Raw genomic sequence first — 25,337 nt, forward strand, 5'->3', positions numbered from 1 at the left:
GGGCTCACGATTATCTATTCACTGCAGACGCCATGGCGGTCCCGACTGCCTACCACCTAGGTACCTACAGCCACGGCCTATAGTCGCAGCTCCCTCCTACATTCGTCATGGTGCCCTCCTTGGCACGCAGATTCCAATGAAACGCGAGGTGTCCTGAGCATGCAATTCGCGCTCTGCATTCTTCAATGTGACGAATCAATGAGCAGCATACCCTCATTCTAGCACTTTTTGTCTCGACATTTCATTCTCCTCCTATTCTTGCTCGGTATCCGCATCGAGGGCTGTCACGTATTGCTTGTTTTGCTCTTCAGGTCCATTGGCACTGCATGTTCACTTCTTACGACAGCAGGTTGCCGACTAAAAACATTCCATGATCGCCTTCAATCCTCACCTCCTACCTAGGTAGCACATCATGCTCCGGTCAAAATTGTCTCGTGGGCCCGTCTATCAGCCAATGTCTCGGCAACACCAGAGAACCCTCACATACCTACTCCTCGGAGCCATCACATTCGGCGCATACTATATTTGGTCCGCCCCACCAATCGATCCGCTCGCCGTACCCTTCCATCTCCACGAGGCCTACATGAACAATCGAGATGCTACAAAAAGGGCCGTGTCTTATCAATCGTACGATTGGAGGACAGCTCCCTTTGTGAACAAGATTGAGTCATACATACCTCTACCGACTGGCAAACCCCACAAACTCCCACCTATCCAGTTCGAGAAATTCTCCGAAACGAAGTCACAAAGACAGAGAAGAGAAGCACAGAGAGTCGCTGTGCGGGAGGAGTTTCAGCTCACCTGGGAGAGCTATAGAGACTTCGCCTGGGCGCACGATGAGCTCAGGCCAGTGACAGGAGAAGCTATAGAAACATTTGGCGGCTGGGGCGCAACACTGGTAGACTCGCTCGACACGTTATGGATCATGGGATTCAAAGAGGAGTTCTACGAGGCGGTAGACGCTGTAGCTGCTATTGATTTTGGGCACACGAACCTCACAGCTATTAGCGTTTTTGAAACGACAATCAGATATCTAGGAGGCTTGCTGAGCGCATACGATTTGAGCTATGAACCTGTCTTGTTGGAGAAGGCGGTACAGGTGGGAGAAATGATATACCGCGCTTTCGACACAACGAACAACACACCTTTGGAAGCGCTTGATATTAAGAAAGCAAAGTCATTCGAGAGGATAGAGTTTGCGGCAGAGACCAGCATCTGCTTTGCCTGCCTTGGGTCTCTAGCTATGGAGCTCACCCGTCTCGCTCAAATCAGTGCTCAGCCCAAATTCTACGACGTCGTTGCTCGAGTCAGCGCTCTGATAGATCGAATGCAGGATACGACCAAAATACCCGGACTCTGGCCAACAATGGTAAATGCTGCGAACGAGGAGTTCAACCAATCGCGCTCCTTCTCCATTGGCGCCCTAGCCGATTCAACGTATGAGTATTTTCCCAAGATGCACGCTCTACTCGGAGGCCTGGAACCAATATACGAGAAGATGTTCGAGACCTCGGCTGCCATGATGGACAAGTATATGCTCTTTCGCCCTATGGTTCCAAACGAAGTGGACGGAGAAGACCTTTTGCTTTGTGGTGAGGTCTCCACATCCAGGCCTAGACATGTCAAGCTCCAGGCGACAATGCAGCACCTCACATGCTTTATCGGCGGCATGTTTGGCCTCGCCGGACGTCTATTCTCCGACGCACACCATGTCGACCTTGGCGGCAAGCTCACAAAAGGGTGTATATACGCCTACGCGGCAATGCCCTCAGGCATCATGCCAGAGAATTTTGATATGGTACCGTGCGCCTCTCGAACATCATGCCCGTGGAACCAGACGCTGTGGGAGGCAGGTGTCAAGTACCACTACGGCGGGGGATTTATCTCAGATTTCGATGCGCTGATTGAGAAGTACAACATTCCGCCTGGCTTCACTAACATCCGGGATACACGATATCTGCTCCGTCCTGAAGCTATCGAATCCGTATTCATCATGTACCGCATCACCGGTGACCAGAGGTACCTTGACGATGCGTGGGATATGTTCACGGCCATTGTCGGTGCGTCCGCAACGACTTTTGCGAACGGCCAGGTCTTGGATGTTACATTTGTGCCGCCTCCGCCCGGTCAATGGACGCAGCAGCGGGTACCTGGTGTCAGGGGCGGTATCTTCACAAGAGAGGACAACATCGAGAACAAGATGGAAAGCTTCTGGACTGCGGAGACGCTGAAGTACTTCTACCTCATCTTCAGTCCGCCGGATATGATGTCCCTCGATGACTGGGTTTTCAACACAGAAGCACACCCATTCAGAAGACCGCATATCAGGAAGTAGGCTGGTGGGTGAGGGCAAAAGACTCGCCAGGGGGGTAGGGAAACATGGCGGAAGACCTGGGTTTTGATGGTGTTTTTTCATGATACCCAATGAGCAGAGGGTTCTGCTCTTCAACTGTATTCACTTGATTACTTGTCATCCCTATTTTGATCGCTTGCATAGCCTAATGAATTCCAAGTACGATGCGCGGCTGGGCGTGTTCACTTTTCTATCATAACATTAGTAGTCACAGATTTGTGACGATACACTACAATGCACATAGAAAGAGGCTGTAGACTCGAGAGAGCGGAATGTCATCGTAATGACCATATCATGTTCTACTGCAGTCGAACATACATATGTGTAAACATAAAAAACAGAAGATTGACCGGCTCCGTTGAGGGCACCGGTCGGGTATCTTTAAAAAACCATATCGCTCATCCACAACCTCTTCGCCCACTGTCATTGGGCTTGCGGTCCGCCATACATGATTTTGATGGTCGTCAGGTTGAATAGACGCCCCCCAGATGCTTTAGAATGCGATGTTGTAGGAAATCTGTCCTACTCCAAGACACATGGTAGATGAAATACGCCAGCCTATAGTAGAGATATCGCTGGTTACACTTGTTGAAGTGCTAAATAGTATTGAGGGTAGGCGAATGCCACCGTCAATGTTGAAAGTCGGACTATGCAAGAATACCCGTGGAAATCCACAAGTAGAATTGGCCTTGCCGTGTTGAATACAGTAAGACCGTGAGTCGATATCTGGTAAGCAGAAGTTATTTGGACACCGCTAGACCCTTGAGGCCATTGGTGACTTCAACGGCGGTTTCTTTGGCAGCGTCAACGAGGCCCTTGGGCTTCTCTTTGCTAGCGGTCTTGCTCGTTTCGCCGTTTGTGCTCTCGGCTCCATCCGTTGCCTGATGGCCGTTCGATGTAGGGATGTCGGCACTAGGGATGTGAAGTGGTTTTTCTATGTTTTCGACCTTCAAGCCATCGAAAAGTGGGAAAATGCCGCGAGTGACATGGAAGTCGTTGTGTACGATGTTGAGAAGGTACCAAGTATCCACTACGTCCTGGATGACATATCGCGACGGACTAACACCCGCGTGGCAGTTCGCCCACTGCTGACCAAGCCTGTAGAACTCGTCCTTCCAGGCGAGGAAGCTGACCGTCTCGACAATGGTCGGTTGCACAATCTCCTTGCCTGGGAAGACGCCCCAAGTGACAGCATTGGGGCCCTCATTCGGAGCGTTTGTCTTGAGATCGCCGTCCTTGTTCACAGCGTAGTAAGTGAATTCAGGATCGCGCTCGATGCGGGTGATAATCTCAGCGATATACTCGGGTGAGACGAGGACCTCAAGATACGCTTTCTGGTAGACGTAGCCGTGGCGTGGGCCCCAGCCGAAGATGGGATCAGAGGACTTGGCGCCGTTGACGGCGGGCTGAGAGTTGATGGTCAAGAAACCGCGACGGTTGAGGTCGATGAGGTCGTGCTGAATAGATCCGGCTTCGTTGGTGATAGGCTGCTCACTCCATGGTAAAGAATCTAGCTTGCCTTCCATATATCTAACGAAGAGCTCAGACAGATCCTTGATGGATGTAGGCGTGCCCCAGAGCTTGATGTTTTGCTCATTGGTACCCTTCAGACCGATGCCGTAAGAGTCTAATTCACCAAAAGCGGGTGAGCGAGAGTCTCCCCAGCGGCCGTTGGGGAACTCGTCCCAGTCTTGTGTGCGTGCAACGTAAGAACGGTTGCGATTGCGCCAGAAGATGGGTCGTACGTTCTCGTCTCGGCGGTTGAGGGCCAGAGATTGCCGCCATGGAAGGGGTTTCTCCAGGGGTGATTCGACGTCGGGGAGTAAGTCTAGTTCCTCGAGGACCATACGGGTGGCTTGTGCTAGATTCATAGTGTAGCTGCAAGGGTTAGTAAGCTGTCGATAGTGACCGATTAGATAGAGCAGCTTACAAGTGCAGGTGGAGGATGCCAGCGTCAACCAGCTTTCGGCACATGTCCGCAACCAACCCTCTTCCGACTTCACGCACTTCGACATCATCGTTCTTGACGGGTTCCAAAGCATCGGTCCAGTGTTGTGGGATATTGCACCTAGTCCATTGCGCCCTCCGCAAGAAGGCTGCATAGGTGTGGATGGGCATGATGCCAGGGATGATCGGGATGTCGATGCCTTTTGCTCGCACTCTCTTGACCCAGTCTAGGAAGATGTCTGTATCGTAAAACATCTGGGTGACGATGAATGTAGCGCCTGCATCCACCTTCTCTTTCAAGTGATCGATCAGCTCGTCGACATTGTCATTGTCATCACAGCCCTCCGAGTATCCTGCCACACCAATATCGAAATGATTGCCGTATCTGTCCCTGATGTATGTGACCAGATCCTTTGCATAGCGGAAACCACCAGCAGTAGCTTCCCACTTTTCTCTTTCACGAGGCGGGTCTCCCCTCAGGGCAAGGATGTTTGTGCAGCCAGATTGATATGCGTCTCGGAGAGCTTCGTCGAGCTTGGATTTCTCCATGTCGGTACAGGTGAGGTGCATGCATGTCTCGAGGCCGTATACGGACTGGGCGACTTTGACCATTTCGCAAGTGAGCTTCGAGTGGCGGCCACCCGCGCCCCAGGTGAGGTCGATGAACTGTGGACCGAAGCCATGCATGCGGTCCATGCGATCGTAGAGGTTTTGCACGCCCTAGTACATGTTAGCTCAACGTCTCTCTCTTTCTCTCGGACATCAGGGTACGGCTTACCTGGGCCGTCTTTGGCGGGAAGAATTCGAAGGAGAAGGTTGGCTTCCCCTCTTCCCTCGCCTGGGCGAGTTTCTGAGAGATGTGCATGGCGGCGGATTATGAGGCGAAAGAGAAGGGAAAGAGAAGGAGAAAGAGAAGTCGACCTGAAGGCAGGAATCCGTCAGTCCACGTAGAAATTTCGAGGTTATGCACCCCGCGTGAGCCCGCACACCGAAACTTACCAGGATGTAGCGCACTAGAAATGGACAATTGACTCGACGTCAAACTACCCGAAGTAGCGTTTGCGGGCCCAGCGATCTACGAGGATCCGCGACATGTACGGCAGCTGTCTGAGCTGTCCGAGAATAATTCAAGAGGTTAGTGATGCTTGATGCGCAGGTTTCTTTTAGCGGAAGCGTAGAATTGGAACCTGGTTAGCGCGGGCCGTTGTTGAGTCGGAGGAACAATCGGAGGTCGCTGCCACTAGCCCCATAGTGACCCCGGGCTGACATGCTGCTCTAGCACCCAATGCTGAGATGTGTGATAATTCGTAGCATCTGGTAGGCATTGATGCGCATGCTACCGACTGATGGCAGAGAGAGAGGGAGAGCATACAACCAGGGGGTGGTGGATATGCAGCATTGCAATGAGGCTGTTGACGTCTGAGGCTGCCCCGCACCCTCGTCTCGTTCCCCGGTTTTCCACATGCAGCAGTCCGACGCGTCCCACCTTTTTCCTCCCTAACAACTTTGAGCCATCTCAACCAAGATACATTCTTGCAAAGACTGATAAATAGGCCAGCTCTCCCTCACACCGAGATCCTTGGATTGCCGCATCCACAAAATGCCTCCGCTGCCTCAACCCCGCCGCCTCGTAGGCGTCTCGCTGAAAATGTACTTTGACCTGCCCAGCACCCTCTCCTACATCCGCGGCGTCCTGCAACTTGACGGCGACGCCTGGAACGCCCGCATAGACCTCTTCGTCATCCCTGACTTCGTCTCGCTCACCGAGAGCGCCCGCATCCTCGAGCCTTCCTCCATCATCCTCGGCGCCCAAGACACCTTCTGGGAAGACAAGGGTGCATACACAGGCGAGGTCAGCCCACTGGTGCTACGGCAAGCTGGCGCGCGGATCGTCGAGATTGGACATGCGGAGCGTAGAGCAAAGTTTGGCGAGACGGATGAATGGGTGGCGAAGAAGGCAGGTGCTGCGGCGAGGAATGGGTTGATTCCGCTGGTGTGCATTGGGGAGAGGACACATCACAGTGTTGCTTCGGCGGCCGTGGGTGCCGCCATTCAAGAGTGCATACCGCAAGTCAAGTCGGTGCTGGCGGCTGTGCCTGACGACACCGAGGTCATACTGGCCTATGAGCCTGTGTGGGCTATTGGTGCGAAGGAGCCAGCAGATCCAGATCACGTTGTCAATGTTACAAAGGAGCTGAGGAAGCTGGCTGCTGGACGAAAAGGTGTGACAAGAATAGTTTATGGTGGGAGTGCTGGGCCGGGCACCTTCGCAAAGATTTCCGATGGCGTAGATGGCCTGTTCCTGGGTCGGTTTGCTCATGATATCCACAACCTGAAGAAAGTCATTGAAGAAGTCGGCGCAGCTTGAGGTCTTGGGCATTGAACAGCACAAGCATACTCCATCTCAATCTAGGCCAGCTGCGTTGGCTCCCCAGGGGGCCATCGTGTAAATCAGCTGAAACCCGATTGCGTGCACACTTTGAACGTAGCTGAAGGGTTAATATGACAACTCCCCACCACAATATCACTCGTGGATTGTCACACTAGATAATCACCCAGGGGTCCTCAGTTGCTCATCATCAGGGCGCTGTTGTGGGCACAACCTACATTACCGTGACTCGATAACTCCTCAAGATCATGTTTGCGTTGCTTCGATGTTATATACAGCTGCGTTGATACTGGATGTATTCCATCGTCGGGCGGTCAATCACATGATCTGCTCTAGCTTGGGTTCATGCCAGCAAATTTATAGAATCCTCGACTTCGGATTGGTTTGCTATAAGTGGGTAACTCGGATAGTTTGTGCGGCTGCTGTAGGCAACAACGTCGCTGTCAGGTGGGTGGAATTAGTTCCACCGTTGCTGCCACCAAACCATCCATTGTTGCAACACCACTTTTACGATTTGCAGAGAGAAATTCGATGAGCTTTACAATTTCTTCTTCTTCTTCTCTCCCCCATACCTACCTCGACAAGGTCAATGTCCAGACGCACCTCCAGCTGGTTGAAAGATTGCCAGATTCCCATGAATACTTGTACCGAAGGGTTATGGTGGCGATCTTGAGGTGCTTCTTCCTAGAGGAAAAAGGCTTCGACGTTCTCCAGGAAGAGTCGCGCGGAGAAGTAGACCAGGCCGAATCAATGGCGGACATGGCCGTGCTCCAACTCTTATCTCGCCCCGGGGGAAGCACGTATGCGTATGATTACTGCCTGGTAGAGAGCAAGAAGGCCGATAAAAGTTGGACTGAGACGCAAGATCACCTGAGTAGGCTTTGCGGCGGCACACAGAATGATTCTGGGAAAGTCTACGGCATCGTGCACATTGGACTGTACATCCAGTTCTTCAGAGCTGATAGTGGGGGGCTTACGGCGTTGAGCGGTGGTTTACACGTACGAAACGATGTCAACGCTATCACAGTCATGTTTGAAAATATAAAGAGGAACCCACTCCCGATTCTTTGATGTCATTTGGGGTTTCGATGGTCCAGAGGCGTGGTACCGAAGCTGTCCAAATGTGAGATTCGACCTCCCAGCCTAGAACGAGAAGAGCGCACCACTTCTTAGGCCCTTCCAATGTCAATCTTGGAGCCCAGATTTCAGGCCACCAAAGAAAAACAATCGGGAATGTCTTTGTTCAGCGGCCCAACCTAAACAAGGGGATCAGCCAAGCACATGGGGTCATCTTGAATATTGAAAAGCGGTGAGATGTTCATGGGACGACCTAAGCCTTCTGTGGCTATACCAATCGCCCAAGGGGTGATTTCGCCCCTTATTTTACGACGCACGCTACGATACTTTGTTACAAGCTATCCTAGTTCTAGGACCAAAGGAACATATGAATGATAACTTTGCTTGCATAACAACTTAGAACGTGCAGCCTCGTGTGAGCACCGGGGTCACGGAAGGCACGGTCTACAATTCAACGACACTAGCCTTCTCGTTCTTCATGCAGGGACAAACAGAACGAGCTTCTGTGTCACATTTTAACCCGGCTTACGATGGAGAAGTCGTGCTCTAAACATCCATTTCCACCGATGGCGAATATTAGCGATTGTCGATGCAGAGCGTGATATGGAGGCATTGTGCCAACTATCCTTCTCTGGATCACATTCTATATCCTCCTTTGGCACATCGACTCGACATTCATCCTTTTCGCTGGCTTTCAAGCAAGTTCAGCCGAGGCACTCCCAATCCGTCTATAGTTTACCAGATTAGGAAAGGCGGCGGAACGCCTCCACTCCACTACCTTCCGATACGTTGTCGGATGAGCGCAAACACTCGCCATGCTGCCTTTCAGTCACACCACCACTCCATGACAACACAGATCTGAGCTGCAGAAGCCTAAAAGGCGGGGAAAGTGGGCAGCTATGTCGAATGGGCGTCCGTCCTGTCGATCGCAGGTGAGATGCCAACCGAATTCAGAGCTACAGTACCTTCACGCCGTTCAGACTGGGATGCCGTCAGTCCGGACCAAGATAACTGCATCGTACGGCAGCCCGGCTTTAAAGTTTACCGACCCTGTTTGCAGATCTTTGCCGACTACTAACTTTCCAATGACCAGCAGTCACCGTACTCACAGAGCAACACATGGGATGAACGAGCTTGCAACACTCGGTATCAGATGGTTTTGGAGATAGTAGTACCTTATCCCCGGCTTGCTGGCTTCCATAACTCGACATGACGCCTGGGAATAACGCTTGTACGCGTTCCATGGTGGCAGATCTAGCACGTTTCCCCGCAAAGTCGACCGGGTTGGTGACGGCCCGACGATCACCTAGCTCCAGAGTCCAGGCTCTCCCCACGAATATCCATTGAATATCCATTGTTTCGCACGCTTCTCCACGTCCCTCCGCAGAACCGGGTCTATTCCCTGGAGCCGCGGATCGCCTATTCGCTGTTGCCAGGCGGGTATTAGAACCATCTTGTGATCCAGCTACGTACCCTTTCCATCATGACCTAATATCAGGTAGTCCCATCGCCGAGGATCTTCAGTCATCTCGTAGTGGTAATACGTGTTGGCATGAAAGAACTCCCTGGAGAGGTTGGTGGATTGTAGAACATCATGGAAAGATACGGCGTCGTTCTTCGTCTTGTTCAAATGCTCTCTTTCATCATTCGTCATCGTTTTCTAATACGTGTCTTATGCTAAGTATTATACGGGAGACGTCAGACGCTAAAGCTGAAAAGGCACAAGTTTCTTCGGCGTTTACTAGGGACCCTTCGTCGTGGAAGTCACACTCGTGCAAATGGGATTGACCTGGTCCTAATCGAGCTCTAGTCCAAGTGCATCTGCTTGTCGCCAATGCAACTGCATACATAGTTTGGCGCGGAGCCGCAGTTGGCCCTCACTTCGAAGCTCCGGGGCTTCCTAGCTACAGCCATTCACAGTCCTGTATTGATCGCTTGCTTTCGTCCGTAGGCTACGCCGTCTTGGAATTGGGATTGTGCTCCAAGGGTTAAAGGTATAAATTCTACTCATAAGACTAGCACGCCCTCGTGGATCGTCTAGTATATAACTCGCCTCCCTGTCCAGCCTCGATACATATCTATCCAGTCACGGGACAACAGCTACCACCCTACAGTTCAGGCGCGAATCAATACCGAGACCTTCAACACAAAGGAGTTGGCCTCTTCCACAACAACGTTGCCGTCATGACCACAAATCACGACCACAAGTACGCGACCAACGACGCACATCTCGGTGCAACATCAGGAAGGGACGCGGAGACTCTTTCTGCCGGGTCAACAGCAAGAAACGAATCAACACCAAGGATGGCAGACAACAACACTTTGGAGAAGGATTTCTCCCGGCAAGATGGTAAGTATCTGGCCCAATCGCCCCAGTCTTCACTCGATTGACTCGTCCAGCCTACGGAAACGGATATGGCAACCACCAACATCTCGATGCCAACACTGACTCGGATCTTGCGCTGCGTCATATCCGAACAGCAGGCAGCATTTCCATCAGCCCTGAGCTATTCGAGAAGCTTTACCTTTCTCCTCAGAACAAGGTTAAAGGAGAACTGCGAAACACCTTCGGTAACCCAACTCCCCTGTAAGTTTTCTACTCAAACTCTACAACTCCAGCGATCTTACATGTGTAGTGCACTCATTGGATTCTTACTGTCTCTCACACCCTTGAGCATGACTCTAATGGGGTGGCGAGGTGCAGGTGGTAATGGAGCAGCAAGCACAGGCTGGTACTACTTCGCGGGCGGCTTGTTGATGGTTCTCGGTGGTCTTGGTGAAGTAAGTTCTTCTCTTGCTCCCTACCCACGATTTTATATGTCCCACAATGCTAATGGAGTGCAGTGGATCCTAGGCAACACGTTTCCCTTCGTCGTCTTCACCTCATTCGGCGGCTTCTGGCTCGGTTATGGTGCCACACTTCAACCCTTTTACAATTCATATGGGGCGTATCGCAACCCAGCTGTGCAGAGCAGTACGGGTCTGGAAACTGTTGGCTTCAATGTTGGTGTTGGTGAGTTCCCACAATATTATGATGGATTTGTTGCATTGTTTGGTTCTGACTACTGCTATAGCATACTTCCTCCTCTGTATGGCTCTTCTCTGCTTCGTGTACCTCATCTGCTCCATCCGCACCAACTTGATCTTCTTCTTGATCTTCTTCACCCTTGTCCCCACCTTCGCTCTTCTTGCCGGCACTTTCCTCCAACTCGCCAATGGCCGGCCCGCGCTCGCAGGCAGGCTCCAGGAAGCCGCGGGTGCTTTCGCATTCGTTACTTGCTTGTGTGGCTGGTACATCTTTTTGGCGATCATGTTGGCGAGCGTCGACTTCCCATTTGATCTTCCTCGTAAGTCGATTCTGTCCGTCATGGAATGGAACAATAATGCTAACTCATTTTAGTTGTCGATCTCTCGGGCGTGATCAAGGGCGCAAGCGAGAAAAAGAAGGTTCACCATGTCGAATAGTCGTGTCGCTTCGGCCAAGATGCACTTCACTAGAAATTGATATACGAACTGATAAAAGTAGTATTGGGGAGTAGGTTATGTAATGACGCAAATAGTGTGTATGCAGATACCCAGCGATGGGGTTGCCATCTTCCAACAACACGAGATGAGATCTTCTTTTCATGTTGATATACTTGTGTAGTATCGATACTGCCGTTCACAGTTGCCAACCTGAGTACTTTAATGTATATGTGCATATTCACTCTACTCTTATTTGTGCACAAGTCTTCGCATGCGCTGTCCGCACGTGAGTTGCTCCTAGACTCTATTCTCTGCATTATCATCCTCGCCTCCAGACTGCGACATCTGCAACGTTAATGTGGCACATTAAATCTCGATTTCTTAAATGCTCCACAACACGAGGTTCGGTTGCGAGTCGTGTGATATCACAGGTGTCTGAAACTAACGCACGACAAGCATAACGCTGCAACACCAATTCGGTTGTCTCCGTCCATTGCCTGAAACCCGGAATTCTTCATTAGACATCGTGTAAATACCCCGTTCATGCATTACCAGGGATCCTAGGAGCGTCAGTTAACTTGGCCAGACGAGCGAAAAGCTAGGGCAATATAAGGATATCGAGAGCACACGATCGTATCGAGAAAAGGTACACTTTTCGCGATGACCTACACGCTTTACCCGGTGGAACTTGAATCGCGCACTTCAACACGTCCTCCGCGGAAGCGCACGACATCATCACAAAGCGTCAACTTTTCGCGCCCAAACCGAACATCCCCAACACCTCCACAATCAAGTCAAACGACCGCTCCTCGAATCAATATCCAAATTCAAGCCCCAACTCCCACCACAGCATTACCTGCTCCACATTCAAAAGCAAAACGAACAACCCATAAACTCAAAATGCGAACATACTTCCTCACAGGTGCGAACCGCGGAATCGGCCTCGAATTCGTTCGCCAACTCTCTTCCAACCCACACACAACCGTCATCGCAGGCGTCCGCTCAAAATCAAACGACATATCCACGCTCGAAGCCCTCAACACAAACAGCAACGTGCACATTATCGAATGCGACGTATCCTCCCCAGACTCACTCTCCAGCCTAAGTTTTCGAGTAGCAGAAATCCTCTCCCAGACAGGCGCGAATCTAGATTACCTCTTCAACATAGCAGGCATCAACGCGACAAGCGCGGACACAAGTCTAAGCCTTGACGCCGAGTCGCTGCAGAGACATATGCAGATTAACGTCCTCGGCCCCGCGAAGATCGTGCAGAGTCTGCGCGGGTATCTTGCGCGCGGGGCGGTGGTGATGAATATGACGTCTGGGCTGGGTTCGTTGACGGTTGCTACGGATGTGACCAAGTGCTGCACGTATAGTATGAGTAAAGCGGCGCTGAACATGTTGACGTTGCATCAAGCGAAGGATTTGAAAGGGGCGGGTGTCAAGGTGCTTTGTATGGATCCTGGGTGGGTTAAGACGCGGATGGGCGGGAAAGGAGCGATGATCGAGGCGCAAGTTAGTGTGGAGAGTATGCTGGGTGTTGTTGCTGGGTTGAAGGATGGGGATAGTGGGAAGTTTTATCGGTATGATGGCGGTGTTATACCGTGGTAGATTGGAAGTCAAGACTGAGATTCCTATTTTTGCTTGTGAAGAGATGGAAAAGAAAATGTACAAAGACTGATATCACACGACAGGGGATGTACTCGTTTCCATGGTTCACAAACTTGATGCTTATTATCGAACTATCTCACCTTCAACATAATGAGACAAGAGCTCATATGCTGTGCGCTTTGCATTTCAGACACGATCGGCGAGGTCTATCGTACGGACGTGGCGTCCCTCCGAGCGTGCAAAACGCTGCCATGATACCTCATTCAGGAATTGCCTTAGCCTTCTCGAGCCTGCTTATCCCGATGCTTATCTGCATCCAAATCCTCATCTCCACCCTCACCTCCATCCTCATCTTCTTTCTCACCCACTTTCCCGACTTCTTTCCCAACATCCTCCACCATACGCTTGAAGCTTCGACCCGTCGCATCTCCTATCCAAGCGAACGGTTCGGGCTCAAGCTGTACAGCGCCCTCAGTCTGCGTCCCCAACACAGTCTGAAAAACAACCTTAAAGCTCCCGTTCTCCACATACCGCGCATCAACAAACTTGTCCCACTCTTGCGCTACATATTTGAACTTGCTCTGTACGGGCAACTCAGGGGCGACGTAGATCTTAGCCCCACAAAGGGCAAGGAGAATCGGGTCTTGGAAAGAGAGCAGATCTGGATGACCTTTCACCATGCCTTTGATAGCTTCCCAGGCCTCGCTGTAGATCCTGGATCGGACCGCGGTATATCGACCTTCAGTCCCCAGGCCCCAGTCATCGTTCCAGACGGGCCAGCAGTCTCGCACGGAAGTAGGATTTCCGTTGCGCAGACGCTCGAGAAAGCCTTTTGCTGGCAGAGCGTCCTTTACCGTGCGTGTCCCCGAGGGAGGGAGGATGCGCGATTGGCCATCGACTTCGGCGCCGTAGATGGTCGTTAGGCCGCTGTCTTTCCATGCTCGGTCAAAGGCTGGCTTGATGATCTGGTCGTGCCATGTGTTTAGGAAGGTGGTGTCGCGGGAGATGTTTCCCTGGGCGTGGGGAAAGACGACCAAGAGGTATGGGTATGTTCCTATTTGCTCGTCTGAAGGGGCGGATGGATGATAGGTGGTTCCGAATAACAGAGCGTTCTTTACTGCCTCCGCCGACACTGTCTGACCCTGATGTATACTAAGGGAGTAAGCGATGGTGTGTGCATCGGCCTCGTTGATAGGGTTTGCGGACTTGCGGTTGGTGTTGCTCCTAATCCAGGGGGTTTGCTCCCATGTTAGACGCTTTGCGAAGGCCAGTGATGTCGGCACACAGAAGGACAGCTCGGTATGACAGGTCTCTGCTCTCGAGACTATCGCTTGAGCAGCCAGTCCAGGAATATCTCGTTCATGCATGGTGGTGTTGGCAGTTGAGGACATAGCAGTTGATCCTTTCGTAATGGCCGAGGGTATGACGAGTTGAAATTAACGTAGGGAGATTTTGAAGGATGCGCTTTTGTAGGCAGAGGTATCAGCCTCCATGAACCTACGCTGTGTGAAGTACAGCTATCCAATCACTGACTTTAAAAGAAGATAAGCCACCGCCAAGACTCACGAACTCTAGGGCAGTGAAAGACACTATCTGAGACTTCTCCGAATAAGTCACTAAGAGGACCATGAGGGGAAAACGTCAGGTCCAATGACGAACAAATGTTGCGAGTGAAATGGACTTTTAGTCGACTGAATAAGCGCAACGCTGTCTCAGTCAGCTAAATCTCTGCATCTCACTGTTATGGAACCTACCAAAACAATGTGTCCATCACATATACTCTGACTCTACGCCGTACAACTATGGAAATGACACGGTCGCTGTGCTGATGGAATAATCTGATATCATAACAATACATATCTACAAGGCAATCAAAATCGGCCTACATAACTTAACACAAATCGCTAGGTTTCCATGTTTCCCTGTCTTTATCAACGACTACTACTCTTGCTTACAACTTACTCGCTCCACCAAGCAGCTCAGCGCCAGCACCCGATATCGCCAGTTTGCCAGTCTCCTTGACCTTTGTCTGGAACGCGACGGTATTTCCCGTCTTCCACATCTCGGTGATGAGTGTCTGCCCAGGTAGTACGACACCCGCGAATCTGACTTTGATGTTCTTGAAAGGACCGAATTTCTGTAGAACGTGCTTGCCGCTGATGCCGAACGAGCATAGGCCGTGTAAGATCGGTGTGTCGAAGCCGCCAACCTTGCTGAATTGTGGGTCAATGTGTAGCGGGTTCAAGTCACCGGAGAGACGGTAGATAGCAGCCTGTTCTTCCGTCGTTTTCTCCTCGACAACAACATCCGGTGCACGCTGCGGTGGCTTATGTGCCCTCGTTGAAGCGCCGCGGTCTCCACCCTTCTTCTGCCCACCGAAGTCACCCGAGCCACGGATGAAGACTGTGCTTTCGTTGTAGAAGATTTCCTCGCCGGTTTTTGCGTCCTTGGTAATGGAACCGTAGACAACAAGGCCCGCAGCGCCCTTATCGACGACCTCCACGAGCTTGGGGATTGTGACTAGTTTCGCCTCGGTAGGAATGGGGAATTTGCGGATCTCGAGGAACTGCTCGCCGTGAAGGAGCATGCGCGGATCGAAGTTGGGTACGATGTCGTCAAAGTTGAATGGCGCCTCGGCGTTGAAGGGGGGAACCACACCGAAGGTAGGGATGACCTGGAAGTTCTCGTCGCCTTCGTAGACGAAGGAGAGGTCAGTGCGTTTGGCACCGATGCCGAGGTCTAACGATGTCAGTTGAGTATGTCCTAAGGAGTTGCACGAATGGTGAACTTACTATAGAGAATGACATCCCTCTCAGTATACTCGAACGGAGTGCCATCAGCCTTAGCAGCCAACGCCTCCTTCTGAGCCTGAAGGATTTCCTCGTTGCTCTTCCTGTCCTGCTTGGGCTTCTTGCTCTTCTTGCTCGTGTTCTCCATATTCGCCATGATTGACTTGAGACCGCTGGCATTGTCGAAAGGATGGTCAGCGCGGCCATCATCGAAGTTTGTGATGCGCTCCCACTGCGCAAGGACAGCTTCAGGGGTGAGCTTGACGTCGATGGGGAAGCCGTGGCCGCCAGTGCGCTGCCACCTGGTCTGCGCGAAATAGCCAGAGCCCATCTCGTACAAACCGCCGGTGGGTTCAGGGGCCTTGTCGGAAGCGAGTAAGATGACGAGAGGAGCATTGTAGTCGGGCTTGAGGGCTTGTACAACCTCCTCGGGCATGATGCTGCGGGTCATTTGAGTGCCGGCATTAGGAGCAACAGTGTTGACGAAGATGTTGTTCTTCTTGCCCTCAAGAGCAAGAGACTTGGAGAAACCGAGAATGCCGCTCTTGGCTGCAGCATAGTTGGCCTGACCAAAGTTGCCGTAAATTCCGCTGGAGGAGGTGGTGTTGATGATACGACCGTACTTTTGCTTGAGCATAAAGGGCCATGCAGCCTTCGTGCAGGAGTATGTGCCATGGAGATGCACGTTCAGGATGATTTCCCACTGGTCGTCGGTCATGTTGGCAAAGGCCTTGTCACGGAGGATACCAGCGTTATTGATCAGGATGTCGATGCGACCATACTTCTCAATGGCCGTCTTGATGACTGCTTCGCCGTCTTGGACATCGGCCTTATTGCCAACGGCCTCTCCGCCCAACTTCTGGATCTCCTGCACAACATTGTCGGGGTTTACGAGATCGTTGACAACAACCTTTGCGCCACGCTTGGCCAGCTGCAAGCAGTAGATGCGGCCGAGACCAGCACCTCCACCAGTGACAAGCGCGACCTTGCCCTTGAAGTCAATCTCTTCGCCCTTGGGGTTGGGTGGCAACTGGCTGGCCTTCTCAAGAAGCTCCAATGCGTTCGCTGGGCCCTGTGGGTGCTCAGGGTTCGAGAAGTCAACAACATCCTTCCATTTGGCAGCAACAGCGCCAGGTGTAAGAGAATCGTCGGTCTTCAGGAGCGCACCTGAGGCCCGCTCCCATCGCAACTTAGCAATATGGCCTCCGCCAGCCTCGAATATCGCGCCAGTCTCTGTAGAGGACTTGTGTGTGAGAACAGCCACGAGCGGGACGATCCACTCAGGCTTCAGCTTCGCGAGGACATCGGGAGGCATGACCGTCTCCGTCATTCGGCTGGCGGCGATCGGGGCGATGACGTTGCAGAGGATGTTGTACTTCAGACCCTCCTTTGCGAGCGTCTCAGTAAAGCCAACGAGGGCAAGTTTGGCAGCTACACAGGTTAGCGTTCATTCATACCCCAAAGACTGTCATGTACATACCAGAGTAGTTCGTCTGTCCGAAAGATCCAAACAGTCCCGCAGCCGACGCCGTGCTGATCAGTCGTCCATACTTCTGCTTCCTGAAGTATGGCCACGCCGCCCTCGCACACTTGTATGCGCCCTTGACGTGAACCTTGTAGATCAAATCCCAGTCTGACTGCTTCATGTTCTTGAAGCTGATATCTCGTAGAATGCCCGCATTATTGATGAGGATATCGACACGGCCAAAGGCGTCGATGGCCGTCTTGATGATGGATTCTCCATTCTCAACTGAATCGTAGTTGGCAACCGCTTTCCCGCCAGCGGAGCGGATCTCTTCGACGACTTTGTCTGCAGCCTATGCGGATTGATCAGCTGTTGCTCCATTATGGTATTGGTAGAAATGAAACATGTGAAGTTGCGTGGCTGCGTCGTGCGGTGGGCATGTTGGCCGAAGCTTGCAGGAGCGATACCCATGCAAAGCTCACAGACTGTTGACGGCAAGAGTAATGGATGAATAACGTACCGAGGAGCCTGTGCCCTCGCCCTTGAAGCTTCCACCAAGGTCGTTCACGACGACGTTCGCGCCGCGGCTAGCGAAGAAGATGGCATACTCGCGACCCAGACCACCACCGGCACCGGTCACGACGGCGGTTTGGCCGTCGTATCGCAGCTCTTGGGCAGCCATAGTGTGGTGAAGTTTCAGAGACACTAACTAGCACCTTCGCTCGAGCGTGTGCTTACTGGAAGCGTGGAAAGCAAGAACCGAGGAATGGAGGGGCTCTAGCTTATACTGGGTATCAACAAAGATCCCAAATGGATGGAGAGAGGTTTAGTGAGTGATGAAGATTGGGGAGAGGAAGAATATGCTCATGCGACTGTCGGCGCCGAGTGGTGCTTTTGATCACATCTGAAAACACCCGAGCACCTCGTTAACATGATGACGGACCTCGGCAGTTTGTCGTGTGGAGACAACCGGCACGTGACGCCATAGCGCATTTTCACATGCTTTGCGGTCCGCCCCAGATTTTGGATCACATGCTGCGCAAAAGTCTGGGGTACCGGCATTGCGATGATGCGGTTACGGCAAACTGACGACTATGACACTTGAACTGTCATGTTGTCGGCCGAAGCTGATCATCATGCTGAGCTGGGGCTGAAGCTGGAGTACTAGTAGAAGCACAAACGGACCGAATGACGGGCGATTGTCTTGTAATCAAATCTATAGACATGTTCGATGGAGTAACATGCCTTTCTGCAATCTGTCGGCGATTGAATCTAGGCGCTATGCTAACTGAGTCGTCTTGGCCAAGAAATGCGCGCAACATTTAGCGCAACGAGGAGGGTGGTGAAAGTCGACACGAGCAAACCGCATTCTAAGATTCACGTCTTGCCAGCGTAGAAGCATGTCGATCTTTGAAGCCAACAGAATGGCTACACATGTCATCAGGAGGGGTTGTACCGTTGTAACCACGGGGTTGGATATTCGGTACGGGCCGGATTACGGTGTCCACTCACTCGAATGTTGACCCGCACCGTTCGTCCTATTCTAATCCATCATCTCGGTACTTTTCCTAGATTCTCAAAACACAGATGTCATTCAAGCTCACTTCTCCAAAGTAACTCACTGCCCTGGCTCCACGCCTTTGTATGCCTCCTCGATACATTCGACCGCCGGCAGCTGGGGCACTTCCCTTTACCCACCCGGCTCGCAGCAAATCAGAAGTCCCTTCGCTCCATACCATCGACCGATCAGAAATGCCACGGCATTCCCAGCTATAGCGTACGAGAATATTACATGGAGCTTGTGGGGTTAGCGGCTGGGGGGTGATACAATTGCTTCCGGTCAGAAATTTTCTCTCCGGATTTGAATACGCGAAACGAGGACACTGTCCTTGTACTACATACCAGCGATTGGAAGAAGACACCCCTAGCGGCGGGGAATGTCAACTTGAATGTTGAGCGGGAGCAAGAGCGCCGTGGTGCCTTCGGACGGACATCACTTTATTGATTGGGTGTCTTGTTTAGTAAGGGCGAGAGTCGACTACAATGCGTTTCTGGACGACGTCGGTACTTAGTGTGAAATTCTCTAATGAGATACGTTCTACTCTAGGCGTCAAGATATGTCCAATGCCTTGCGCAAGAAGTCTGGCGAGAGAAACTTAGTGAGAGGTGTTATCGCACTGCTTCAAAATCGAGTACGGCGATCATGCAAGCAAGCGGAAGTGCTATGCACAATGCTGGGCTGGGTCCTGCGTACAGTATTCGACAGTAGGCAGCTGTCGTGTGACCATTGAAGGACATTAAGGCGTCTGTCTGTTGGAATCGGTAAAGCGGCAAGGAATCACCCGTAAGCTATTTTGGCTAAAACGATGAAGCGCTTGGTGTCATTTCCTCTTCAACGTAGTTTATCGAGCATGCGCTCGTTTATAATCACTATCATGGTGCCTTACTGTGACAAACATGAGGATCCACGTGTAACATATTTGCCCAGACAAGGGCTATTGGACGACGCTATGTGTGGGGTTGACCCAATTTCGATAGCTAGATGATCTTTGCATGCCGTGGAACGGATCGACAATTTCAAATCATCGCTTTGCTCGTTGAACTTTCAGGCATTGTGTTTTTGCAGGCTGCTACTGCGTCCAGCCTTCGGGCTCATTATATCGTGTCGTTACCGTATCAGCGAGGCGGACGGCTCCACGAGTCCCGGCAACACGGAGCGGAGTCGGCTTTTACACCAAATTCTCTCGACAGCCATTCGAATCAAATGCTTGAATATTCTCCAAGACCCAAGTGATTGTTTTGCAACAGATGCGATAGAGCGCAGATGCCTTAAGACTACCTCAAGGTCAGCATGGCTCCATCTGCTCGTTGTTTCTGTCGAATAATTCCCGCACCGAGGCTACGATTCTTCCAACGTTATGCCGTGGACAAGTCCATCATGCATATTCTAGTCTCGATCAGTACGTACTAGGCGTGGTCGCCGGACAATGATCCAAGGATATGCAAGAGAGACAGTTGCTCATTCAACTTGCACGGCGCGGTTCGGATTATGGTCGAAGGCAGAGCTTAGGATAGGACGCGTAATAGGAAGACGGCCACGAGGCTTATTTTCCTGTCAATAGTTAGTTTTTGCTGTAATGATTCTGCGATCTATGACCGGCGAACGTCCATCGCAGTGTCCCTAATCACAGGCTCGAAAATGCGTGCCAAATCTGTTCTGGCCGCCACGTACACACCATTTTAGGCCGCGGCCGTGCCGAAGAGCAGTTTGGAATACCCCCCACGGCATGATACAGACCTGCTCAGGTATGAGTCGGATGCTGGAAATATAGGTTTGATGCAAGCTTGTTCCAAGCCCATGCCTGCGGTGTACTGCTTGACGGGGACGTCTAGCGGACCAGCTGCTGTGGAACCGTGTGTCCACCTGATGCATCCGCCGCATGCTAGTTTGACAGCCGAAGTTATGACATCGCCCAGCTCACACACGCGAGCTTCTCGCCTAATGGAACTCGTTCTTGTCTCTACCATAATTATTCGGATCAGTGTCTCCGTGTCCCATTCAAGCGTGGTCTCGAGGCGTATTGAGGGCTCGCCATGTGGTGGTCCAATGGGATGATCAGCGCTGTCCATGATCCTCCAATAGGCCATAGATGATCCTGGAGTACTTGCGCAGCATTGTTTCGGGTCTATCATAGGAATTTTTTCGGTTTTAGATGTGGGACTGACGATGGCTTACGTATCCTTGCGAAGATAGTCGCCGCCTGCCATAAGAGTCCCTGTCTGTCTGTCTGCCTCCAGGCTAGTTGGTGAACAACGTCCGTCAAGCGACTAATGAATAGATGGTGTTCATATGTGAATAGGCCACGTCCGGCAATTCGGACTGCCGGATAGGAGCTTTCGCCTTCAGCAGGCGCTGTGGCACTGCAGCACGCGTATTGAGAAGCCTTAAAGATGATTGACGATTCTTCGTCTCGGAAAGGGCCTGCGCACAAAAGGGCCCAGCTAATCACAGGCATCTTCTAGTCAGTCATACCATGACCAGATGCTGCAGCGTTCGAAGTGGCTGAGTAGCCTACCTCTGGAATCCATGTGCGCATTGTCGCGGATGTGCCCTAGGTGATCTCCAAGTTGCAGGCTATGCATCGTTGTCGAACTTTCAGGCTTTTAGCTATCTATTAGGCAGAGAGGGATATGATCTCCACATGCCGCAATCCTGCCCTCGATCAGCATACCTTGGTGACGTTTCTGTTTTGCCACGATAGCTTTGCTAGCTCTTACCAGAATTCTGCCAACTCAGCACTCTTTGCAAGCTTTTAGAGCAATAGTGTCTAGGCGTCACCCACCTACCCTAGTGGTACACACGCCAAAGCCAGACACAACTTTTCCTGTCCCAAACGTGGATCTCTCACAACGCCCAACTGACGACCGTCGTGAGCCAGCTTCAGCATAGGAAAGGTTTTCCCGGCTGCACCTAAACCAGCTAGTTTGAGTGCCGGCGTGAACGGGGTTCTCGAACGCAGCCTTGAGCAACATGAGCGAGGATACCCAAAGAGTCAGCATACACGGCAGGGTGTTCCAGAAGATCTCAATTGACGACAAGATATACCTTGCCCCCATCGCCAACGACGATAGCGAAGAAGACAGACTGACGGCTCAGCATGACATCTTGTCAAGGCTTTTCGGAGGAGCCTTATTATCTCCCGGTCTTCGACTGAGAGATCCCCAAAAGATACTGGACTGCGGATACGGTGGTGGTGACTGGTGTGTACAATGCGCAGAGGAATACGAGGATTGCGAGGTGCGTATCGCTCTTGTCCAAACCATAGCCACTGCGCGTGATGGTGGCCTGCCTTTTTCTCAAGAGTGATCAGCTGCTGATTGAAAAGGTGACTGGCGTTGACATCTTTCCCATGCTTGTCGTGGATCAGCCAGAAAATTTGACCCTCTGTGGTTATAACCTGAATGATAGACTCCGCGACCCCGAAGTATTCCAATCGCGAGCATACGACCTCATCCACTCCCGATTCGTCAGTCCAGGAATCAAAAGCGGTAGATGGACTTCTTATATCCATGACATGAGACTATTGCTACGACCCGGCGGTTGGGTCCAGATAGCCGAATACTATCCCCTCATTCAGTCCGATAGCGGGCGGCTTTCAGACCAAGCTGCACTAAGGCGATGGTGGCAATCATACGAGGCGTCCATGAGAAGATTGAACCGTGATCCAAGGATCGGGCGACGACTGAAGGACCTTCTGACCCAAGATGGATATCGAGATGTGGTGGTTGAGGTGGAGCATCTCCCTATAGGTGGATGGCACTCCGGTACGTCCTCGCTCTTGTGAGGTAGCTTGCCCATCTCCAAGACTCAACGCATATAGACTTCGATCGTTACATCATGTCTTGAAACAGCTAGATTGCCCTACTTGTGATCCTGGTCGATGCTGATAGCTTGTGTACAGATCCAGCCAAGGCCAGCATTGGCAGAGACGCTGTCGCTGTATGTGTCGATCTGTACATCGCATGTGAACCGTATACTAACTTCGGTTCTTACCATTAGATGATTGGTGATCTTCTCGAATCGCTAGGCATTTGGCCATTCACGGCAGACCTTGGCTGGACGGCTGCACAGTACGACTATCTCATGCGGGAGATTCGCGCAGAGCTTCAAAACGTTGAGCTGAAATTATATATCAACATGTAAGTGACACATTGTTCGACAAACTAGGGTATAGCTGACCGGACCTGAGATATATCGCTCGGGGTCGTAGGAGTCGCGGATGATGCGGAGTTTGTGGCTCGTTCTTTCTGGGATGACGAAATGGTGGTCCTTGTGTCCCGAAGTCTAGTAGGCTGGGGGAATTCACCACAGAAAATGGCTCGTGTCAATCGATGACGTTCTCGAGAGCTCGTTGTGGACGCCGCAGTAATCGATCCCTCGACTAATATGACCTGACCATGTACCTCTATCTGCTGTTTTCGTTAGTCGCATGTGCGGCAACTTGTTGTGTCGCACATGGCTCTACAAAAACTGCTCGTGTGATACCGTGGCAACCAATATTACGCTTCCACTCGGCGACTCCAAGGCGATAGTGCTAGGTGTAATATGCGAATGAAGCTCCGTGAAGGATGCAGACTAGGTCGACGCTCACGCTTGGTTGCAACGGCAAACGGTCGTTGGTGCTGCAACAATAGCATAACCACGGAGTCCACCCGTTCTCGCAACCTGAATTCGTATATTCTTGTCATACCATGCTATCTTCATCTGGGACGCAGCTTCCTGAACGGGTGTCTGAGGATGCTACTCTTGTCGCCACCACCGTTGCTCCGTCTAGCGCCATAGAAGTACGGCTATAGATGGACATGCTTGTTCTGCAATGGTAACGTCAATTCCGCGTTATTCGTTGTTAGGAATCGTGTGAACCGAACTAAATGGACTCAAGCTGGTGTTTCAAGTCATTCCTCGGTGGCATTTCGGTGTGTTGTACCTAAAAGATGACTGAAGCGCCAGAGATCAAGTCGATACGAAAGAATCTGGGCGCAGCTTTGTATACTGATGGCACACCACAAGCACAAAATACTGGCGTGGCTCAGGGCTATCGAGGTGGGCGGTATATCTCGCATTTTTGGCGGGCGAGGGTGAAGAAAATTCCGGATCGAATGGGGCACGGAATGCTCGACGTGCATCAAAGAAAGAGAAGGAAAGTAATGGCCGGGAGCGACGTCAGGACTTTGGAGCCTTCCTGGGGGGGGGGGGGGCACAAAAGTGGAGGACACAAAAGTGCACGAGAAAGGAGCTACCAATACACAAGTTATGCCAACCCAACACGAAGGCAACCTTCCTATGTCCACTTTTTCTTCAAGACTGGGCACTACAGGGCAAACGCACAGCGCCACGTTCAAACGACCCATTGATTGGCAGTCAGATTAAGTTCCAAGCCACCTCACCGACAGCTTGGTAGCGAGTGCAATCTTATGGGGGCAATGGCGCGTCTCTAGACAGCAAGACATTCACGCCCCGAGATAGCAGCGAATCACTGTCTTTGCCGTCACATTCCGTTGTCTTCGGGTCAGACATCGGCATGCCGGCTTGAACTGCCGCCTTCGACCTCTCGTCACCACCCTCGCAGCCTCGAGTGAGAGTTATGAACCTGCCTCTCGATGTTGAAATCCTCGGTTCGCCGTAGTCCAACATGGTTTAGAGCACCAACCGAGGGTGGGCCTGAAAGCGCGTGCATCGGGGAAGCGGGAAATATCGACACGCATACATACGCTAACGCTGGCGTGACCTGTGCACCTTTTCACTGCCATGGAGTTTCCATCTTCTTCCAGATGAACGATAGACTCAGTAACTCTGAGAGAAGTATCCGGGTACGCCATCCAGGGGCCTACGTCATCCTCTTCCCAAGGAACCTCGAGCAAGTTATCCGCGTGTACTTGGCATCAGCACCAGCGATCATTTTCCAAATAGCCGAGGGGAACATCATCAGCATGTTCGGAATCACTCACTCCAACAACACCAGGTTCGATCAAGAAAGAACGAGTGAATGCCGCTGCTTCCTGTCTTTGTGGAATTCTAGCTTCAGGTGGTTCGACAAACCCTTCGACACAGTCTCAACATCACCAATACCTATCACAACACTTTGACTCTATTCCCTGATGGGATCCGTATACATGAGCATATTCGGAATTATCCGAGCCCCATTTGTCAAATATCATTCGGACCAGGGACACTTGTTGAGCACAGACCCGCCAGGACGGCCCATCGATAATTGTGATCAGCTGTGCGAGGTAGGAACCAACTTTCCGACGTGACGCTTAAGCAGAGGAGTACAGTTATAGTGTCGACCACCTTCTGGCTGACTTCTGCGGCGACGTAGGTGACCGATCACGAACCGATGCGGTAGGTGAGCTAAGGTTGTCTCCGCATCTCAGTTTGGCTGTCACCTGAACGCGACCAGCGACGGGGATTGACTGCCATCCCTCATCTGGAGAAATCCGGCAACGAGAAACCGACAGGTCTGCAGGTGCTTGTAAATCCAACTCTCTCATCACATGTTGGTCAACAAACACCACAACGTCTCCAAGATGGGTGCCCTTTAGGCTGATTCCCAGTCGCTTGCCACCGGAAAGCGCCTAGCTCCCGCAACAACAACGCTGTATCACGGTGAACCGGGCTCACGTCCCCTCAATTTTCCCCGCGATCTTGCCTCAATTTACCGTAATTGTTTACCATCGACA

At 51.7% G+C, this 25,337-nt stretch overlaps 11 protein-coding genes across 11 annotated transcripts; 8 read left to right on the forward strand and 3 right to left on the reverse strand.

The window, feature by feature from the left end:
• Nucleotides 1–48: 48 nt before the first annotated feature.
• K460DRAFT_341403 (glycoside hydrolase family 47 protein) lies at nt 49–2,335 on the forward strand (the record flags this gene model as incomplete). Its single annotated transcript, XM_040931150.1, has 1 exon — nt 49–2,335. The coding sequence occupies exon 1, from the start codon at nt 413–415 to the stop codon at nt 2,333–2,335; it is 1,923 nt and encodes a 640-aa protein (XP_040785926.1). The 5' UTR covers nt 49–412.
• Nucleotides 2,336–3,093: 758 nt separating this feature from the next.
• K460DRAFT_288062 (methylenetetrahydrofolate reduct) lies at nt 3,094–5,165 on the reverse strand (the record flags this gene model as incomplete). Its single annotated transcript, XM_040929016.1, has 3 exons — nt 3,094–4,231; nt 4,284–5,020; nt 5,079–5,165. 3 exons carry the CDS (start codon nt 5,163–5,165, stop codon nt 3,094–3,096), a joined length of 1,962 nt encoding a protein of 653 aa, XP_040785927.1.
• A 735-nt stretch (nt 5,166–5,900) lies between these two features.
• Nucleotides 5,901–6,668, forward strand: K460DRAFT_289787 (Triosephosphate isomerase; the record flags this gene model as incomplete). The annotated part of the gene is made up of 1 exon (XM_040929142.1): nt 5,901–6,668. The coding sequence occupies one exon, from the start codon at nt 5,901–5,903 to the stop codon at nt 6,666–6,668; it is 768 nt and encodes a 255-aa protein (XP_040785928.1).
• Nucleotides 6,669–7,220: 552 nt separating this feature from the next.
• On the forward strand, nt 7,221–7,760 carry K460DRAFT_407722 (uncharacterized protein; the record flags this gene model as incomplete). The annotated part of the gene is made up of 1 exon (XM_040937103.1): nt 7,221–7,760. The coding sequence occupies one exon, from the start codon at nt 7,221–7,223 to the stop codon at nt 7,758–7,760; it is 540 nt and encodes a 179-aa protein (XP_040785929.1).
• A 2,190-nt stretch (nt 7,761–9,950) lies between these two features.
• Nucleotides 9,951–11,231, forward strand: K460DRAFT_357103 (uncharacterized protein; the record flags this gene model as incomplete). The annotated part of the gene is made up of 6 exons (XM_040932010.1): nt 9,951–10,116; nt 10,167–10,353; nt 10,403–10,547; nt 10,611–10,779; nt 10,841–11,113; nt 11,167–11,231. 6 exons carry the CDS (start codon nt 9,951–9,953, stop codon nt 11,229–11,231), a joined length of 1,005 nt encoding a protein of 334 aa, XP_040785930.1.
• A 495-nt stretch (nt 11,232–11,726) lies between these two features.
• K460DRAFT_315605 (NAD(P)-binding protein) lies at nt 11,727–12,980 on the forward strand. Its single transcript, XM_040930313.1, has 2 exons — nt 11,727–11,759; nt 11,818–12,980. The coding sequence occupies exon 2, from the start codon at nt 11,892–11,894 to the stop codon at nt 12,840–12,842; it is 951 nt and encodes a 316-aa protein (XP_040785931.1). The 5' UTR covers nt 11,727–11,759; nt 11,818–11,891; the 3' UTR covers nt 12,843–12,980.
• Nucleotides 12,981–13,117: 137 nt separating this feature from the next.
• K460DRAFT_396682 (uncharacterized protein) lies at nt 13,118–14,233 on the reverse strand (the record flags this gene model as incomplete). The annotated part of the gene is made up of 1 exon (XM_040936117.1): nt 13,118–14,233. The coding sequence occupies one exon, from the start codon at nt 14,231–14,233 to the stop codon at nt 13,118–13,120; it is 1,116 nt and encodes a 371-aa protein (XP_040785932.1).
• A 423-nt stretch (nt 14,234–14,656) lies between these two features.
• On the reverse strand, nt 14,657–18,003 carry K460DRAFT_418439 (multifunctional beta-oxidation protein-like protein). The gene is made up of 4 exons (XM_040937949.1): nt 17,617–18,003; nt 17,112–17,448; nt 15,635–17,062; nt 14,657–15,581 (listed from the first exon to the last, which is right to left on the reverse strand). Exons 1-4 carry the CDS (start codon nt 17,776–17,778, stop codon nt 14,794–14,796), a joined length of 2,715 nt encoding a protein of 904 aa, XP_040785933.1. The 5' UTR covers nt 17,779–18,003; the 3' UTR covers nt 14,657–14,793.
• Nucleotides 18,004–19,513: 1,510 nt separating this feature from the next.
• On the forward strand, nt 19,514–20,159 carry K460DRAFT_144195 (uncharacterized protein). The gene is made up of 2 exons (XM_040926765.1): nt 19,514–19,758; nt 19,781–20,159. The coding sequence occupies exons 1-2, from the start codon at nt 19,639–19,641 to the stop codon at nt 19,979–19,981; spliced, it is 321 nt and encodes a 106-aa protein (XP_040785934.1). The 5' UTR covers nt 19,514–19,638; the 3' UTR covers nt 19,982–20,159.
• A 1,468-nt stretch (nt 20,160–21,627) lies between these two features.
• Nucleotides 21,628–22,800, forward strand: K460DRAFT_287693 (S-adenosyl-L-methionine-dependent methyltransferase; the record flags this gene model as incomplete). Its single annotated transcript, XM_040928984.1, has 4 exons — nt 21,628–21,894; nt 21,983–22,421; nt 22,559–22,596; nt 22,657–22,800. The coding sequence occupies 4 exons, from the start codon at nt 21,628–21,630 to the stop codon at nt 22,798–22,800; spliced, it is 888 nt and encodes a 295-aa protein (XP_040785935.1).
• Nucleotides 22,801–24,225: 1,425 nt separating this feature from the next.
• On the forward strand, nt 24,226–24,837 carry K460DRAFT_144243 (uncharacterized protein). Its single transcript, XM_040926767.1, has one exon. The coding sequence runs from the start codon at nt 24,258–24,260 to the stop codon at nt 24,741–24,743; it is 486 nt and encodes a 161-aa protein (XP_040785936.1). The 5' UTR covers nt 24,226–24,257; the 3' UTR covers nt 24,744–24,837.
• Nucleotides 24,838–25,337: the final 500 nt, after the last annotated feature.

Source organism: Cucurbitaria berberidis (assembly GCF_010015615.1).
Source record: "Cucurbitaria berberidis CBS 394.84 unplaced genomic scaffold K460scaffold_4, whole genome shotgun sequence".
Taxonomy (NCBI): Eukaryota; Fungi; Ascomycota; class Dothideomycetes; order Pleosporales; family Cucurbitariaceae; genus Cucurbitaria; species Cucurbitaria berberidis.